The sequence below is a fragment of the Camelus ferus genome, chromosome 17 (genome assembly GCF_009834535.1).
Source record: "Camelus ferus isolate YT-003-E chromosome 17, BCGSAC_Cfer_1.0, whole genome shotgun sequence".
NCBI lineage: Eukaryota > Metazoa > Chordata > Mammalia > Artiodactyla > Camelidae > Camelus > Camelus ferus.
In genome coordinates this window covers 42465328-42483515 of record NC_045712.1, presented here as the reverse complement: position 1 = coordinate 42483515, position 18188 = coordinate 42465328, and the positions used below count along the sequence as shown (strand labels likewise).

Sequence of the window (18188 nt, the reverse complement as noted above, 5' to 3'; positions counted from 1 at the left end):
TCCAGTGGGAGCGTTACAAGTTGTCCCCTGTGTTCTCTTGATATGACTGAGCAGTTTCTTGAGTACTACCCTACCTTCTGCCCGTCACAGGATATTCCAGGCACATCTTGTACGCTCTCTGTTCCCATTCTGGAATCAGTTTCTAAGAAGCCATGATTCCTTTTAGTGGAGAATGGTATTTAGAAACCAAGGTCTAAGCACTAGATCTGCTATTTGCTCCTGGGGTATCATTGCTTCTAAGTCCTTTCAATGAACAGAACTGGGGAAAAACAGCAGTTTCACAGGTCCAGCCATGCAAATGCAAATGTATATTACACATATGCATGCATATATCCATCTACCCGTGTTCATACACTTAGAACTTCATGCTGATACCTTTCACTACAGTCTAGTGAGACAATGCCTCCTCCCATCCCATGCTTGTAGCTTCCTTCTCCCACAATCATCTGAAGAATCTTGGAGTAAAATTCTTCTTCTGGACTCGTCTGCATCTAGTGGCTGTTTGGTGAGCCTCAGGGTCAGATCACAGAGACTGCATGTCCGGTTGCAGGACTCTAAACATTTATACAGTGGGAGGCATCTATGCCGATGTATTATGTTCTGGATCTTAAGAACACTGTGCTTAAAAGTATTTGTCAGAAGAAAACAAAGAAAGGAAGTACTTGAAATGGTCCCTTCCAGCGTGGTTTTAAGAGCAACTTTCATGGGAGTCTCTTGTAATATATTCAGAGTTCAGTTACTATATCCATGTAACAATTGCCCCAGGACTTAGTGGTGCGAGACAGCAGTTTGCCTGCTGATCAGATAGGACACAGTGAGAACAGTTTATCTCTGTTCTGCCATTGGGGTCTCAGCCAAAAGACTGGGGCCAGAGTCTCTTTCACTCCCATGGGTGGTGGTTGATGCCGGCTTTCAGCTGAGATCTCATTTCCTCTCTGCGAAGGCTTCTCCACATCAGCTTTCCTTTCCCTTCCCTTCCTCAGTGCACAGTGGCTGGTTTCCTTCAGAGCAAGTTGGCCGCAGTCGTATATAAATTGAATTGTATCTAGTGATGCCTCTTAGAAATGCCCCTTGAATCTGTTGGGCATATGACTGTGTGCATAATAATTATTTACCCAGCCAAACTATCAGGTTTAAGGATTAAAACATTTTCAAATTTGCCAGGTCTTTAAAAATGCGTGTCCCATGCACCCTTTCTCAGGAAACTCTCAGGGAACATGATCCCCTATAGAAGTATGGAAAGCAAGGGAGAGGAAGGCTTGGTCTATGGGAGACGAGAATCAGCATAAGAAAAGGTGAAGGAAATCCCCAGGTTTGTAACAAAGGGTTCTCCAGTTACTGTTGCTGCAAAAGGAATTTTTCCAAAGCTTAACAACTTAACACCACCATTTTTATCATGCTGCAGATTCCTTGGATCAGAAATTCAGACAGAGCACAGTGGGAATGGCTTGATCCATGATGTTTGAAGTTTTAGCTAGATAAAGTCAGTGTCCGGGGATAACCTGAAAGATGGGGCTGGAACTGTGTGGGGCATTTTCACTCACGTAGTCAATTCTGGTTGTCGTTAGGCAGCTGAGGCTGTCCACAGAGCACCTGCATGTGGATTCTCCATGTGTCCTGGGCTTCCTCATGGAATGGCTGCCTCCGGGTAATCGGACAGCTCAAAGTGAGTGATCAGAGCTTCTAAGCACATATCTTAGCAAGCAAGGTGGAGGTTGCATCACTTTTTATGACCTAACTTTGGAGGTTACCTTAAAGTCATTACTTCCTCTGCATTGCTACAGGTTACAAATGAGTCACTTAACTTGGCCCAGATTCGAGGGGAAGCCACATAGACCTTACCTCTCAGAACTTCCAGATATGTCTTAAAACTGCTACAGGGCTTGTCTTGTCCTGGGTGATAGCAGCAGGTGAGGCAGGCAACCAGTCTAGATCCGAAGAGGCCAGAAGGCTCTAGGAGAGGTTGATTTACGGGGGTGATGCTGATAAGAGTCTCTGATACATGTGGCCATCTTGGGAAGAGATTTGTAGGGCAGTGGAAAGAGATTAAATTATTGATAAGTATGTTGCAGACAAAATAACTTGTCAGTGATTAACTCCAGGAAAAACAAAAATTGTATAAGGGAGAATGTCATGCTCAGCCATGAGCAGCATTTCCATAGCAACAGTAATGTAAGCATTAATTACTGATCTAACCAGTAGTATGATGTAACTTTCATCGGGGAGATAAGGGATGGGAGGGGCGTGTCATACAGTGAGCTGGTTATGGGAGAGAAAAGAGAGAATGTCTGCATCATCCATCCAATGCCTGAAGATGAAAAAAAAAGTGCATTTGGAGACATGGGAGTAAATTCCCAATCAGCTAAAGGACAGAAAATTACTGGCTCTCGGGTGTGGGAAATGGTGAGGGTAGAGGCAGGGCAAGAGGGCAGGATTTCTATTTTTAGAACTTTGTAGAACTCTTTGACTCTTCTAACTATGTGGCTGCCCAACACTGATGAAAATAACTTAGAACTTTCTACCAAAAGAAATGCCACGCCCACCCAGCTCGTTTTGCCAGTATCCACCGCCAAACCTGCAAGCTGATTCCAATCTTACATGAACTCTTTCAGAGACCAGAAAAAGAAGGAACAGACCCTCATTATTAGCTAATGAGTTGATCATGTGATTTTTGTCCTTTCTCTTGTTGATGTGATGTATCCCAACGATTGATTTGCATACGATGAACTATCCTTGTGTCCGTGAGATGAACCCAACTTGATCATGACGTATGATCTTTTTTGTGTGTCACTGGATACTGTTTGCTATATTTGGTTGAGGACTTTTGCGTCTATGTTCATCAGCGCTATTGGCCTATAGCTTTCTTTTTTGGTAGTGTCTTTGGCTTTGGTATCAGGGTGATGGTGGCTTCATAGAATGAGTTTGGGAGTATTCCCTCCTCTTTAATCTTTTGGAAGAGTTTGAGAAGGATCAGTATGAGCTCTTCTTTGCATGCCTGCTGTGGTCTGAATGTTTGCGTCCCCGCAAAATTTGTAGGTTGCAATCCTAACCCTCAAGGATGATGGTATTAGAAGGCAGGACTTTTGGGAAGTGCTTAAGTCATGAGCGGGAAGCCCTCACAGATGGGCTTAGTGCCTTCGTGAAGAAGCTCTAAAGAGACCTGTTGTCCCATCCACCACTTGAGGGCACAGTGAGAAGGCAGGAGTGAAAGAGGGCCCTCACCAAAACACAACAGTGTGGGCATCCTGATCTTGGACTTTCCAGCCTCCAGCACTGTGAGGAATACATTTCTGTTGTTCGTAAGCCACCCAGTTTATGGTATTTTGTGTTGCACTCTAATGGTTTAAGATAGAGCCTAATGTTACCTTGACACCAAAGCCAAATAAGGAAAAATGAAAACCTGAAGCCAGTGTTGCTGAAGGACATAGGTTCACTCCCTTTCCCCAGCCTTGTGGAGCCGTGAGAGAGCTTTTCTGTCCTGAGATGGGGGCAGAATGGGATGCAGGCTGTGAGTGCTGGAGTTGTGGTGGGAACAGAGACCTGTGCCTGTAAGCCAGGGGCTTATTATGGTTCATATACTTTCTCTTTTGTGTTCTTACTGTATTTTGGTAAATTTAAAAACTTTTTGAAATGAAAAAAAAAAAAGAACATAGGTTCAGAAATACTAAGTAAAAAACCAAATCGAGCAAGAAGAAACACACACACACACACACACACACACACACACCCCAGGAGCAAATTGTGTGTAACCAAGGAATGCAAGGAACGTCTCTGTGGTGGGCCTTGAGTTGGCAATTGGCTGCCCTGAGCCTGTCATTTTTTCCCCCAAGGCTTTTATGCTGCTAAGGAAAGCCAGCCCACTCTGCAGTCCTTCTAATTACTGTCTCCCCAGACCTTGCAGCCGCCATAGCTACCACACGTTTCAGTGTCTGACCTCTGCCTGCACTGCATTTCAGTTGATCACGGGTGAAATCCTCTGTAATGGTGACTCCACTGCTTACCAGGGGTCATCACACCCGACTTCCCACCTTCTGGCATTTGGATCCCTGCCTGATTGGCAAGAAAGCTAACCCCAGAATCACATCCTAAGGGTCTGCTGTTTTAGGACACTTGTGATGCCCAGCTGTCCTAGCCTGGGTTTCCCATAAAGCAGAGACTGAGGTGGTGGATTATGTGCTTTCATGTACAGTTCCAGGGAGGAGTGAGGAGAGGGAATGGAAAGAGGCATAGCCAGTCCAAGAATGTATCACCGAGGTGACCTCCAGAAAGTGCAGTTGGTTATTTTGTCTTGTGGGACATCCCTTCAAAAGCCATATAAACTGCTGGATCCTGCCCTTCATTGGTCGGGGGTTTGCCTCATGTGGCGGAGAGCAAGGCTGTCTTGGGACCTGCCTCGATGGGTTCAAGGAGCAGCCGTGCCACGGACACCTCGATCCGTAATGACAGCGGTGGCTGCAGCTAGCTCCGTGTCTGAGAGAGTGGCAGCAGACAGAGGGAACAGCACCAGGGCTGTTCTGTACACGTGCAGAGACCTGAAGAGGCAAAACTGAGTTAGTATCCTTGCCATACAGAACATAATTTAATCCCTACCTTGCTCCATAGCCTAAACTGAAGACTTTCCAGCGGAGATTGCAAGCCAAAATTTAAGAAGAAAATACAGGCAATATAAAAAGTTTTCTTGGAACTGAAGTAGAAACCTTGACTAAAAGGTTGATAAATTTTATATTAAAATTTTAGAAACTGAAAAAAATGAATAAAATAAAGTAAAATTTTAGAAACTGTATATCAAAAGATAATACAAGTTATAAACTTAGAGATGTTTATAACAGATAACCCTATAAGGAATTAGTACCCAGAATATATAAAGAACACCTACAAATCAATAAGAAAAAGACAAATAAAGGACACAGGGGCAAAATGGTAAAAACGTTGAACAGATAAATCACACAAGAGGAAACCCAGGTAGCAAGTAAACATATGAAAGTATATTCATCATTTTTTATATTGAAGTATAGTCAGTTTGCAATATTGTGTTAATTTCTGGTGTACAGCATAGTGATTCAGTTATATATATGAATATATTCCTTTTCATATTCTTTTTCATTATAGGCTATTAAAATCTATTGAATATAGTTCCCTGTGCTATACAGTAGGTCCTTGTTGTTTATTTATTCTGTATATAGTGGTTTGTATCTGCTAATCCCAAACTTCTAATTTATCCCTTCCCCTCCATTCCCTACTGGTAACCATAAGTTTGTTTTCTATGTCTGTGAATCTGTTTCTGTTTTGTGTATGTTCATTTGTGTCATTTATTTAGATTCCACATGTAAGTGATATCACATGGAATTTTTCTTTCTCTTTCTGGCTTACTTCACTTAGAATGACAGTCTCCAGGTCCATCCATGTTGCTGCAAACAGCATTATTGTATTGTTTTTTTAATGGCTGAGTAGTATTCCATTGTATAAATATACCACAGCTTCTTAATCCAGTCATCTGTCGATGGACATTTAGGTTGCTTGCATGTCTTGGCTATTGTATATAGTGCTGCTATGAACACTGAGGTGCATGTATCTTTTCAAATTAGAGTTCTTTCCAGATATATGCCCAGGAGTGGAATTCCTGGATCATATGGTAAGTATTTTTAGTTTTTTGAGGAATCTCCATACTGTTTTCCATAATGGCTACACCACACGTTGCTTTGCCTTTAACAGATGGTGATCTCGCTGCAGAACACCACGTCGACCAGCCGCCACGTGCGAGTCATCCCGCCATCCACACCGTACTTTGCACTGGGATTGGGTGAGCTCAGAGTAGCAGCTCCCTGGCCCTCTGGTGACTCCTGAGGCTGTGTCCCGAGCTCACTCTTCCTTCCTGCCCACCCTCCAGCAAAAGCCCCCAGTCCTAACAGCTCTTGTCTTGGATCACATCCCTCCAGGCTGGGTTCTGCCAACTCCTCACCCTGCACGCTGTCACTGACCTCAGTCAGACCCCCTCGTTCCTCACTTAGACCATCGCAGTGGCTTACCAGACAGCCTTCCTGCTTCTGTGAGATAGTGTTTCCTCAAGAACAACTTTGTGTGTGTCTCTCCCCACCAGCCCCCCATCCCAGCTCAGAAACCTCACTTGCCCACAATATAAATTCTAAGCCATAGGGCCAGGCGTGGCCCCGTGATCATTCCAGTTGGACCGTATCACCCCCTCGTCACCCCAGGCCCTAGTATTTGTACCTGGAATCCCTGCCCTTGCAGCCTGCTCCTGCCGTGAACCCTGATGTGTCTGCCAGGGGCACAGCCTTGGCCCAGAGGACACTGATCAGAGACCCCGCCCCGCTGTGTGGAGTCTACCCCTGCCCTCTGGTTGCCATCTGTAGCGCCTGTGCCTGAGCCCCGGTGGCTGGCTGGGCCCTCAAATCTCATTTGTCACTTTTGTCACGCACAGGAATGTTCCCCGGAAAAGGTGGAATGGTGGCTCCCGGGATGAGCTGCCAGTATACTGTCCAGTTTTTTCCTGACTGTCTTGGGGATTTCGATGATTTTATTTTAGTGGAGACCCAATCAGCCCACACGCTCCTGATCCCCCTGCAGGCCCGGAGGCCACCCCCAGTGCTGACATGTGAGTGTGCTCTGCTCTCTTGGGGTTCAATTAGGGCTTGTGAACCCCTGTAAGGACTGCTGGCCCTCAGGGCCCCTTTGTGGCGGCATGGAGCCCAGTCCTCTCGGACAGGGGCTTCTGGGTCCTGATGCGGGACCTTTGCACTGTCCTCTGTCATGTCAGGCCCCAACCATCCTGCTGCCTGGTGGAGCTGACTCTGAATGACACACATTAGGGTGACACATGTTAGGGGAGGAGGCCAGCAGCTCAGTGACCCCAGCCTAGGCGTCGTAGGCTCATGCCACATCGAGATCAGAAGGAGCACCTGGAGCCCTCAGTGGATGTCACCTGTGCGGCCACGGGGTGGCATCTTTGGGAAAGCTGGCTTTGGCTGGGCTCCCTCATGTACGAGCCTCTTCGGCTTCAGGATGGGACTCTGACCACAGCCCCCAGGGCCATGCCGAGGGCACTGGCTGAGGCCTGAGTCAGCAGCAGGCACTGACTCCAGCTGCTCAAGGAGGGGCAGGCCGTCCCCATCCGTCCCCTGCGCCCCTCCCCGGCTGTTCTGAGCTTGGGCTGGGCCTCAGGATGATCACTGTGGCCCCTGTTCAGAGCCACGTGCTATTTCTCCTGCATCTTTTCCTCTGGCTGCAGTGTCGCTGGTGCTGGACTGTGGTTACTGCCTCATTGGGGGAATGAAGATAACCAGATTCGTCTGCAAAAACGTGGGCTTCAGTGTGGGCAAGTTCTGCATAATGCCGAAAAAGAGCTGGCCGCCGCCGAGCTTCAGAGTAAGTGCTCACAGATTGCTGCCTGGCAGAAGAGCACATCCGTCAAAGGGAATAACCCCTGGGAGGGACTTGCTCAGGTGCACCTCTGACTGGAAGGTCCCAGTGGGGATCAGCATGTGCGGAGATCAGCGCTGTAGTTCACGTGACGCCCGAATATCTGTGACCCGGGGCAGGTTGTATCACCTCTCTTATCCTCCAAGGCCTGGCTCAGATCTCATGGCATACATGCATGCATGCATGCATTCATTCATTCATTCATTCATTCATTCTGTCATTCATTGTAGCACACATTTGAATATAGCACAGGTCACAAATTGGCAGTTCTTTGGCTGAATTCCAGGGGCATACTTATTTGGTGCAGGGCTTGGAAACATTTTTTTGAACCAACATTGCTTCAAAACATTTTTCAAGCCAGCCTTTAAAAGGAGGGAGATTTCACATAGAAATCTGCATTTACAGTCCCTGGAAAATGGGGAGATGTGCAGCCCCGGGCCAGGATCCACTGGGGCCCTGCTGGCCGGAGTCGAGTAGCCAGGCGTGCGCACATTCCCTCCTGTTTGTGCAGCCCCCACCCCCACCCCCAAGGCAGCCGCACTCTGACACCCCTGATCAGGACGCACTTGTGTCGCTCTCATAGCAGAGACATTTTGCTGTGCCTGCATCTCCAGAAACCACTGATACATCCGAGGGACTGCGTGTTCCCAGATGCACATTTCACTCATTTCTGTTACCTGCCGGGGTCCTGGAGGCATGGGTTTGTGTCCCTGGCACGCTAAGTAGCTTTCTGTGTAGGTGCCAGGGCTGCAGGTCTGCTGACAAGGTGACAGCTTCCCTCAACTTAGGAGCTCACGGCCAAGGGTAGGTCAGGCATGGAGGCTGACACGGAAGCTGGCACCAGCCACCCAGGGAGCTGTAGTAGGGAGGAGGCTTTCTCTCATGCCTCCTGAAACATTTGTCCGTGGTCTTCCTTGTAGCAGGCAGCTCTTTACGGATGCTCCGTGATCTACCCACGTTTAACCTTCAGAACCCCATCTGGTACCCAGCGCAGGCTGAGTGAATGCTTGCTGAATGAATGAGCCTGCTTTTCTTCACGAACAGGGCACTGGGTGATCCTTGAGAGCCTTCAAACCGCAAAACGGATGTTCAGAGGACAGACGTTTATCATCTGAGCCCTGGATTTTACAGTCGTAAAATTTTTTACTCTTTTTACTCTTGTGTCACCTTGTGCTTTTCTTTAAGGCTGCTGCAACTGTTGGCTTTGTCGAGCAGCCTCCCTTTGGAATCCTCCCGTCGGTGTTTAAGCTGGCCCCTGGCCAGGCCGTGTTCATGGAGGTAGGTGATCAGACACTGGCATATGTTTCCGCCTCCTTATGATCCGTCATGGCTGTTTCAACGGCTTGCATGATTTTATCAGCCTCTGTGTTTTCATGACCCACATATCCACTCCCAGGTCCTGGCCTTCGTGGTTTCTGTGTAGGAGCACGCTCTGGCATTCTCTGGGGTGCTGTCATTTGACTGTCCCATGACCTCTCTCGCGGAGCAAGTGCGGAAAGCACTTCCCATCACAATCCCTGAGCATTGCTTGTCTGCAGTGTTAGCCTGGGAGTCGCCTCCACTGGCATTTAAGCTGCCTCCAGGATCTTCCCTTAGTCCCTCAGTCTGTCTTGGGCCACCCCCTCCCCCAGATCTGGTACCTGGTTCTTTCCTGTTTCATCTCCAGTTACATAGTCAACGAGGCCCGTGTTGCTGAGGCCTCACTCTGAACCTCTACAGAAGCTCCCAGAGTCCGACCTCCAGGCTGTGGGCATCTCCTTTCCTAAGTGGCCCCTTTGGCCTGTGACACCTGCTCATGGGTCCCCGGAAGAGCCTGTGAGAAATGGTGATGTCTTCCTTCCCCTGCTGCTCCACATCTCACCTCGGCCTCCCTGACCCCCGGCTCTGGGAGCCTGCCTCTGTGCTGTCTGGTGGCTGGATGCGTGGCCTTCCTCACTCGCCTGTGGAAGGAGGCACCCACGTTCAAGAGTAAAGGCTGTCTGGTTTCTCTGGAGGGGGATTTGGCCTCCACCATGTCTTCAGGTAGTGAGAGCCAGGAGCCATGGATTCTCAAACTCAGCTGCGTGTTGCTGTCCCCTGAGAAACTTGCCCAGAAACGTGGTGTCTGGGCCCTGGCCCTGAGGTTTTGAGGTTGGTCCAGGGTACTTGGGGATTGAACTCAGGACCTCGTGCATGCTGAGCACACACTCTACCACTGAGTTATACTCTCCCCCTGGGCATAGGATTTTGAAATCTCCCTGGGTGATTCAGGTGTGCAGTGAAGTTTGAGGACCCACTTCCAGAAGCTTCTTTATCAAGGTGTAAAGGATGGCTTCCTTTATCAGCTACTTTCTAGTTCCAAGGGTCTGATGGAGTCTTGTTCTGGAACGATGCTATCTTGTTCATGTCTGTAATAATCTGATCTCGATAAAAATCTGGCTTTTGGGGTTGGAATGAGGCCAGTCCAGGGGCACAGTAGGGCTATATCCATCCTCATCCTCTGCTGAGGGGTAGGCTGGGTCCTCTTAGCACAGCCCAGGCCGTGTCAGACCCTTGTCATGGCCTTAAGGAATCAGGGCTGGTCACCCCTGCCCAGGCCATGATGTCCCCCTCATCCCATCCTCCCATGATCCCCAAGGAAAGGAAGAGGGGGCAGCAGCAAGAGAATCAGGGGAAGGTTTTCCCCTTTGCATTTTTATGTAAATTTTGTTCATTGATCAGGATTTTGTTTGTTTTTAAAAGTTATTTGTATTTCCAAATAAGAAATAAATTCGCATGACTAAAAATTTGGAAGATTCAAATAGATACACAGTGAAATGCTCCCTCTCACCCTAGTTCCTCAACCAACCAGAGGACACAAGCCTTACCAGGTTGAGTGCCCTTCCCGAGATATGTGATGCCTACATAAGCAACTGCATATGGTTTTTCTCTCTTTTGTTTCTGTTTCTCCTTCACACAAATAGTTGCCCACTCCGTACTCTGTTCTGCATTGTATATTGTCCACTTACCACTATATCTTAGTGATCATGTCATTTTTATAGCTGCATAGTATTCCACTGGGTGGATGAACCATAGTTATGGCCAACTTTCCCCTGCTGGTGGGCATGAAAAATTTTTTCTGATCTCTGGCCATCTCAGTGATTAACTTCAACATCCATCACTCTGTCCGAGTATGAGTCTGCCCCACAGGACCCAGTCCTTGATGTGGATTTGCTGACACAGGGGTCTCTGTTCTCATAACTGGGATGCACATTGCCAAAATCCCCGCCATGTGGATTGTACTTCCCACAACAATGTATGAGGGAGCCTGTTTTCTTACACCTTTGCCAATACAGTGTATTATAACACTTTAAAAAAATCATCATCGTGGACATTTTAAAACAGAAAAATAAAATGTTTATGGATCACCCACATACTCATTATCCAGCTTCAAAATTTATCAACTCTTGGCCAGCCTTATCGCCTTTATACTTTCAACGAAACCCTGCCCTGCTCCTCTAGATTATTTTGAAGAAAGTTTTTAAATCCCATCATTGTGTTTATGATAGGTAACTCTGCTGTTTGCCAGTGTGAGGTGTGAAAAACTGTTCTTGCAGGTGGTTTGCAATGATATTTCTTTTATCACGAATGAGGTTAAACGTGTTGTTTGAGAGTCATTTGTATTGCAGCCTCTGTGAATTTTCTCTTTGCATCCTTCCAACATGCCCCTTGATGGGGGAGCCTCGGCTTAGGGAGGCAGCAGGGAGTGGGGAGAAAAGTGGAGGATGGGGGAGGGTGTGTGGCTGAGAAGAGGAGTGGGAAGGGAGGTGGATGCCCCTTAATGGGGGTCACCAGGACAACCCTTCTCTCCACAGGTCTTGTTCCTCCCAACCAGCCTAGGAAAGGCAGAGCAGACCTTCGTCATCGTGTGTGACAACTGCCAGATAAAGGAGGTGGTGACCACAGGTGGGCTTGGGGGCACCCCCGGGGGCGGGGAGTGGAAGCTGCCACACCAGCCTTGGCAGTGGGTCGGGGCACACAGAGGGGATGGTTCCAGGTCTCTCACTCTGGTCAGACCTTAGAGACCCAAGCCAGTGTGACCTTCAGGACTGTCCCAAGGGGACTTCTAGTAAGAGAGAGAGATACCTGAGGTGAAGTCTTTTATCATGTCACTTTGAAACTCATCCTCCGTAAAAAAGAATGAAATCATACTATTTGTAGCAACATAGATGGACCTAGAGATTATCATGCTAAGTAAGTCAGAGAAAAACAAATACTATATGATATCACTTGTACGTGAAATCTTAGAAAATGGCACAAATGAACTTATTTACAAAACGGTAGCAGACTCCCAGGAGGGAAAGGAGGAGGGATAAATTAGGAGTCTGGGATTAGCAGATACAATCTACACTGGAAACTGTATTCAATACCTTGTAATAGGCTATAATGAAAATGAATATGAAAAGGAATATATATATATATATATGTATGTATATATAAAAATAACCGAATCACCATGCTGTGCAGCAGAAATTAACACATTGTAAGTCAACTATACTTCAATTTAAAAAAACAAAACTAAATTAAAAAGAAAACCTTCCGTATGAGGGAAGGCTCAGAGAAAGAAAAAAAAAGAAACTCACCTTGATCTCCTTTGGGGAACTGCCCGTGACTCACACAGAAACCACCAGGGGTGCCCCTAGGTTTCTGTAGCATCAAAAGGGCCATCCTGCCGACTTGCCTTGAGATGCCCCTGTTCCTTCCATCCATCCACCTGCCCTGCGTCCAGTTTCACTCAACAGGCAGTTGAGTGCCTGCTTTGTGCCAGGTTATCAAAATCACTGCTATGCGACAGTGTGGGGACATGAATCTGCGTGCCCCTGGCTCCCTGTTCCCCTCTGTGTGCACTTCCCGGGGTCACAGTCAAGGCCAGTTGCATGTGGGTGGTGGACTGGGTTCTGTGACAGCCTTGGGCCACAGAGTCCTGATTTCAGCCCTAGTGAAACTTCACTCCCCAACCTTGTCAGGAGTTGGGCAGCTGGTTGCTTTGGATCTGATCTATATTTCTGGTGAAAAAAGCCAGCCGGAGCCAGGAGAGCTCACAGACTTAACAGCCCAGCATTTCATACGCTTTGAGCCTGAAAACCTCCAGTCCACGGCCAGCAAACTCCTGATTATTAAAAATGCCACGTGAGTGACCCCTGTGCAGGAACCCCAGCACACACCCTCCCCTCTTCCTCACCTGGCCTGAGGTCCCAGGGAGGAATCTCGGCAAAGTCTGGAAGGATCCAGATTTGCACTGTTGGTAGCCCCTGGCCATGTGTGCCTATTTAAATGGAAATCACATTAAAAGGGGAGGGTATAGCTCAGTGGTAGAGCGCATGCCTAGCATGTACAAGGTCCTGGGTTCAATCCACAGTACCTCCATTAAAAATAAATAAGTAAATAAACCTAACTACCTACTCCCCCCCAAAAAAAAATTTTTAAAAATTCATTTCCTCAGTGGCACCGCCACATTTTAAGTACTCAGTAGCCACATATGTAGCTAGTGGCTCTCATACTGGACTGAGCAGATACGTAAGATTTCCATCGCTACGGGAAGTCATACTAGACAGTGTTGCTGTAGGTCATCTGGACCACCCTGAGCCAGGAACAGTTTTGCCACCCAAGTCCCAAGATCAGATATGATGGTCTGTGGGTTCCGTTCTTACTGCCATTTATTCCGTGACCTTCCTCTGTGCCTGGCCATCACACCAGGACAGACCTCGGGGAGCCTCCAGGCCAGACTGCCCATGTGACCCAGGCCTGACACAGGCTCTGGCACCGCACAATGAGCAATTATCACCTGCCATTCCCCTCCTCCTCCGACCCCTGCTGTCAGCAGTGCCCTGGGGCTGGGGTCCCACCCCTCCTGCCACCATGGAGTTGTCACCACTCCTATTGGCAGCCTGAGCACATATCTTTCTGGACAGAGCAGTTTTGGGAGGCCAAAACTGGAGAGGCAGAGGGTGGGGTCGATGTGGCAAAAACTCTCATGTGGTAGGAGAGACCACAGAAAATTTTCCTGGTATCTGGGAGGGCCTGCCTGATGGTTAGACTGTGATTCCCCGTGTGTACCGTTTCCCCTGAGTCATTGTGGCTCTAACCTCCGGCGGCTGTGGGTGGGGGTCAGCAGGGGGGCTGTGTTAGGAGGTCTCCAGCTCTGGACGCCCTGACTTCTGTGTTCTCCCTGACCCAGGCTCCCCCATGGGAAGGGTCTGAAGGCTGACCTGGCCACTACCTGCTCCTGGGTCCTTTCATGCTCACCCCAGGGGCCCGGCCAGGCCAGGCAGGGGTGGGAGCGCCTGGTCCTGACAGAGAAGAGACATGGCCTTGGATCCACTGCCGACTGTCAAAGTTGCCCCCACAGTCACGTGGAGCTGGCCTTCCACTGGCAGATCATGAAGCCCAACCTGCAGTCCCTCATGCCTGGAGAAGCGTACAGCACAGACAGCATCCAGTACCACCCCGACCGCGAGACGGCCTTCTCCATCACGCCCGAGAGGGGTGTGCTCAACCCCCACGCGGACCACGAGTTCATCTTGAGCTTTTCTCCTCGTGAGGTTAAAACGCTACCACCTTGATGATCACACCTGATTGGGTCACGATGATTTCACTCTCTGTCCCTGTTCTTGGGTGACACTGAAGCCCCAGCTGACCCTGCTGAGATCCCTGGCACCCTGCCGAGGTCGGCCCTTAGCTAAGAATGGGACTGGGGGATGCGCTTCTGTGCAAGACGAAGCAGCTCGTTTTGCGTGGTCCTGACCCCACACACCCCTGTCTGCAGCAACAGCCGGGGCCCATTTCCTCAGTTCTGGTGCCTTTCGTATTTCTACGAAGTCAGAGCCATTACCATTCCTGCCCAGCCCACAGCGGCCTCCAGACAGTCAGGTGGAGGTTCCCCAGGGCGAGCCCCCCGGTCCAGCATGAAGCCCTATGTGTAATGGGTGAGGGGGGAAATGTGAGGGGGCTGCCTGGGGACCCTTGTTGGTTAAGACAGCAGGCCTGCCCCTCAACCCAGCATCCAGCCACCTCACTGTCCGTCCTGGGAGGATGTGGTGCTTCAGACATGTCGAGGGCACTGACAAGGGCCTTTCCATCCTGTTCCCCCAGGAGTAGCCAAGGTGGGCGAGCCAGTCTTGAGCCGGCAGTGGCCCCGAGCCCCTGAGTCCTGCTCATGTCCTGGCAGCCACCTCTGTTTCCCTGGGGTGGGGAAGAGATAGCAGGGAGGCAGTGCTGTGTTCAGTGGGAGGCCTTCCCAGTGTCCAGGCCCAGGGGAGGAAGAATTTCTGCCACGGCCCCTGCCTTCTCTGCGTCAGGCTTCGGTTTTCAGGGTGCTGTGTTTATGTTACAGCTGAGGAATTTTCACAGTGTGTTCCAGATGGTGCTAGAGGAAGTCCCAGAGCCCATGAGGTGAGCGGGAACTGGGCCTGTCCTCCCGATGGGGGCTGCGGGGAAGGGAGTGAATGAGCCACCTGACCCCCAGCAAGCTTTGATGCGTGGGAGCGCTTTGCTTGCCTGGGTACCCGGGCCTGGCTCCACGTGCAGGAAACAGAGCTAACAGACTCACCATGAGCACCATAGGCCACCCTGGCACCTTGGAGCTGTGCCCCAGGCTCACGGTTACTGCCAGGCAGCTAGGCTGGTGGCCCCTGGATGGTGGTGACTAATGAGGGAAGGTTTTGCCCCATGGTGGCACCTCTTCCATATCGTCCTTAAACCCACTGTCGGGGTCAAGGAGGTGCCCCTGCCCCAGGCCTGCGATTGAGCTGTTTGCATCCATCGCTGATGCCTCTAACTTCAGGGGGCTTGGGGGCTTGGGAGCTGTGTGTAGGGGGTGGGTGCTTTCTTTTCACAAGACCAGAGAGAGGGGACATGTTGGCTCCGAGCTCATGGTGGGTTTGTGTTCAGCTTGGATTTGGAAAACCTGAAGGATCCCTCATACTCTGTGGATGATGTGATTGTCCTGGAAGTCGAGGTGAAAGGCTCAGTAGAACCTTTCCAGGTTCTCTTAGAACCGTATGCCCTCATCATCCCCGGGGAGAACTACATTGGCATAAACGTGAAGAAAGATTTTAAGGTAGGTCGTTGTCCCTCCCCAGCCTAGGCTGGCTGAGTTGGTGCTGAAGTTGGGCACAAGTGTGGGGAGAAGGTGGCTGGCGGGGCCAACAGTGATGGCCGCTGCACTGAGGACGAGTTATTCCCAGAGCCCATGTGGTTTGCGCAGATGCTGGGCATGTCTATCTTTCTGTCAGCTTCCCAGCATCCTCTGAATGACAGAACTGTGGAATCTGTTCCTATGATCGTGGGCCTTTGGCCAGATATGGCGCCCACAACTCCCACAGTGTTTGTTGCGTGGCCAGGATTTAGCTCAGAGGCTGTTGAGAGGACCTTTTGTGAGCCCAGAATCCTGCAGTCCTTTGACAAGTCCAGATCTTACCTGTGAGGGCAGTCCCTGGGGAGCCTGACTTGGGGTGTGTCTTCCAGATGTGGAACAACAGCAAGTCGGCCATCAGATACACGTGGGGCAAGATCAGTGACTGCCACATCATTGAAGTGGAGCCCTGCACAGGGACCATTGGTACCATGAGGACCGCGAGAGGGGCTGGCTGGGGAAGGAGACCTCGCGGCGAGAGGGGCCTATGCAGGGGCTCAGGGCCAGCCCGGGATGAGCGCCAGCCGCCACCTGGCCCCTGTGGTGGATGAGGAGTCAGCAAAGGCCAGGCATCTGGGCCTGGCCCCAGAGGGTACCTGCCCCTGCGTCCTTTCTACCCCTCTCCTGTCTCTCCCAGAGCCCAGCGAGGTCGAGGATTTTGAGTTGAGCTTCACTGGGGGTGTCCCTGGCCCGACCAGCCAGAACCTACTGTGTGAAATCAAAGACTCCCCGTCGCCTGTGGTGTTGCACATCAAGGCAGCCTTTAAGGTGCCGAGGGTGGGGCTGGACAGCTGGGCGGGCCAGAATGGTGGCCAGGGCAGGGCACGGAGCCCACATCCAGGTAGCCCAGTGACAGTCCCCTCTGGGTGTCTCAGGGGCCTGCCCTCGTCATCGACGTCTCAGCCCTGCAGTTTGGTTTGCTGCGGCTGGGCCAAAAGGCCACCAGCTCCATCCAGATTCAGAACGTCAGCCAGCTCCCTGCCACGTGGTACCTGAGGGAGAGCCGCGTCTGCCTGGGAGAACGGCAGGCGGGTGTAAGTCAGGAGCTGGGGCTCTGGTGGTGCCCCCTCCCCGCAGGAGCCAATTAACCCTGGGGTTTGAGCTTGAAGCTCGTGCTGGTGCATGCGGAGTGCAGAGACAGCAGAGCGGGGAAGAAAGGCCTGCCTGGTGACTTTTGCCCGGCAGTGTCCCCCTTTCCCCATCTCTGAGGCAGTTGGGGGTCCCTTTTACAGCAGAACTTAACCCTGAACTGGATTTTCCTGTTCCTTTCTCTACCTTCTGACGCAGAAATAGGACAGGGGTTTCTCCCTCCATTGGAACAGCCTGAGTTAGGAAGCAAACAGGCAGCTGAGTCAGGAGGGAAGCTCCCTAGGCCTCCAGGGAGGGGCAGGCCCTCAGGCTGACTCCACAGGTTCCCAGCCTCCCAGGGACTGTGCTTGCAGTTTGAGTACCTGCCACCAGGTGGTGTTTGGTCAGAGGCTTGTGGCTCAAACAGAAAGGCTCCAAAAGGAACATCATTTCCACTCAAATAGCGCTTTTCCTTTTACTATAAAGATAGAAAATATTAAAAGTGGCTAAGCATGATCACCATGACATTTAAATTATGGCATCATGTTTAAATGTGATGTATAATCCGGAACATAACCAAGTCACACCCAGCATCGTTAGCTCCCTACTCATGGGCAGGCAGCTGGACATCACTGGCTCACCACGCCCCCTCTTCACACTGGGACTTGGTGGTTGCAGCTCCGTGGAAGCAGCCATTGCACTGTGAGAGTCTGGCCGGGTGTGTTTGGTATTGGCACCCTCCCTCTGGCTGCTTCCTACCAGGGTTTCCCTCCATGCCGCCTACTTCCCCTCCTGATCAGAACGCTGCATGTTTTTCCTTCCACATCCAGGAGCTGAGGAAAGACAGTCACAGCCACATATGCATCTTATCTGCCAATGTTCCTTCCCTTCTCCAGGACTTTTCCTTTCCGGCCAAGAGCCATTCTTTACCTGCTGGCTTCACTTCCCTTCTGGACACTCTGAAACTTAGAAGTTATGACAGTTTGCACCAAATTGCCAACACCATTGCCAGGAAAGCATTGCCAACAGGCCTGTCCTACAAACTTGGAGTCAGTGCTGGCCCTCCCAGGGCGCACTTGTCTCCCTGCTTGGCTCACAGAACCACAGAGGCTGGGACTGGGACCTGGGGACAGGGTGGGACCAGTATCTTTGGGCAGGAACCTTTTCTTCCAACGAAACCTTTGGCAGAAGCCCAGGATCTAGAATAAAGTGTGCCTGCTCTGGGCACCTGGAGGCAGTCTCTTTAGCCATCCCTGCCCCAACCTGCCTCTCCCCACATTCCACTCCCCTGCCCTAGGACTTCTGAGCAATTTCTGGGACTTCTCGGAGCACAGTTGGCAATTCACAGACCTCAGCCAACCTCCTCATTTGACAGTGGAGAAACAGCGCCTTCCCAAGGCTCATACAGCTCTCAGGTGGTGGAATCACATCAAATCCCAGTTCTCTAATTCTCAGTCTGTTTTTCTCCCACTGTGAAGAATAACTACATTTCATAATCGTAGTAATTGTCGGTTTCACAGTGTACTAAGGT

At 50.3% G+C, this 18188-nt stretch overlaps 1 protein-coding gene across 19 annotated transcripts in view; it reads left to right on the top strand.

Moving 5' to 3' along the window:
- The window catches only part of DLEC1 (DLEC1 cilia and flagella associated protein), an 84407-nt gene that overhangs the window by 40429 nt on the left and 25790 nt on the right, over positions 1 to 18188 (top strand). For 17 of the 19 annotated variants that reach the window (XR_004312372.1, XR_004312371.1, XR_004312370.1 and 14 more), the window contains 12 exons: positions 5713 to 5800; positions 6440 to 6613; positions 7247 to 7383; positions 8623 to 8715; positions 11271 to 11361; positions 12423 to 12585; positions 13634 to 13997; positions 14789 to 14847; positions 15346 to 15514; positions 15922 to 16015; positions 16227 to 16357; positions 16465 to 16623. Coding sequence is in view for 16 of the 19 variants with exons in the window: in XM_032459206.1 (XP_032315097.1) it covers positions 5713 to 5800; positions 6440 to 6613; positions 7247 to 7383; positions 8623 to 8715; positions 11271 to 11361; positions 12423 to 12585; positions 13634 to 13997; positions 14789 to 14847; positions 15346 to 15514; positions 15922 to 16015; positions 16227 to 16357; positions 16465 to 16623 (1722 nt within the window). In the remaining 3 variants the exon portion in view is untranslated. The remainder of the gene's footprint in view (positions 1 to 5712; positions 5801 to 6439; positions 6614 to 7246; positions 7384 to 8622; positions 8716 to 11270; positions 11362 to 12422; positions 12586 to 13633; positions 13998 to 14788; positions 14848 to 15345; positions 15515 to 15921; positions 16016 to 16226; positions 16358 to 16464; positions 16624 to 18188) is intronic. The other 2 variants (XM_032459210.1, XM_014559695.2) reach the window with 2 other exon arrangements.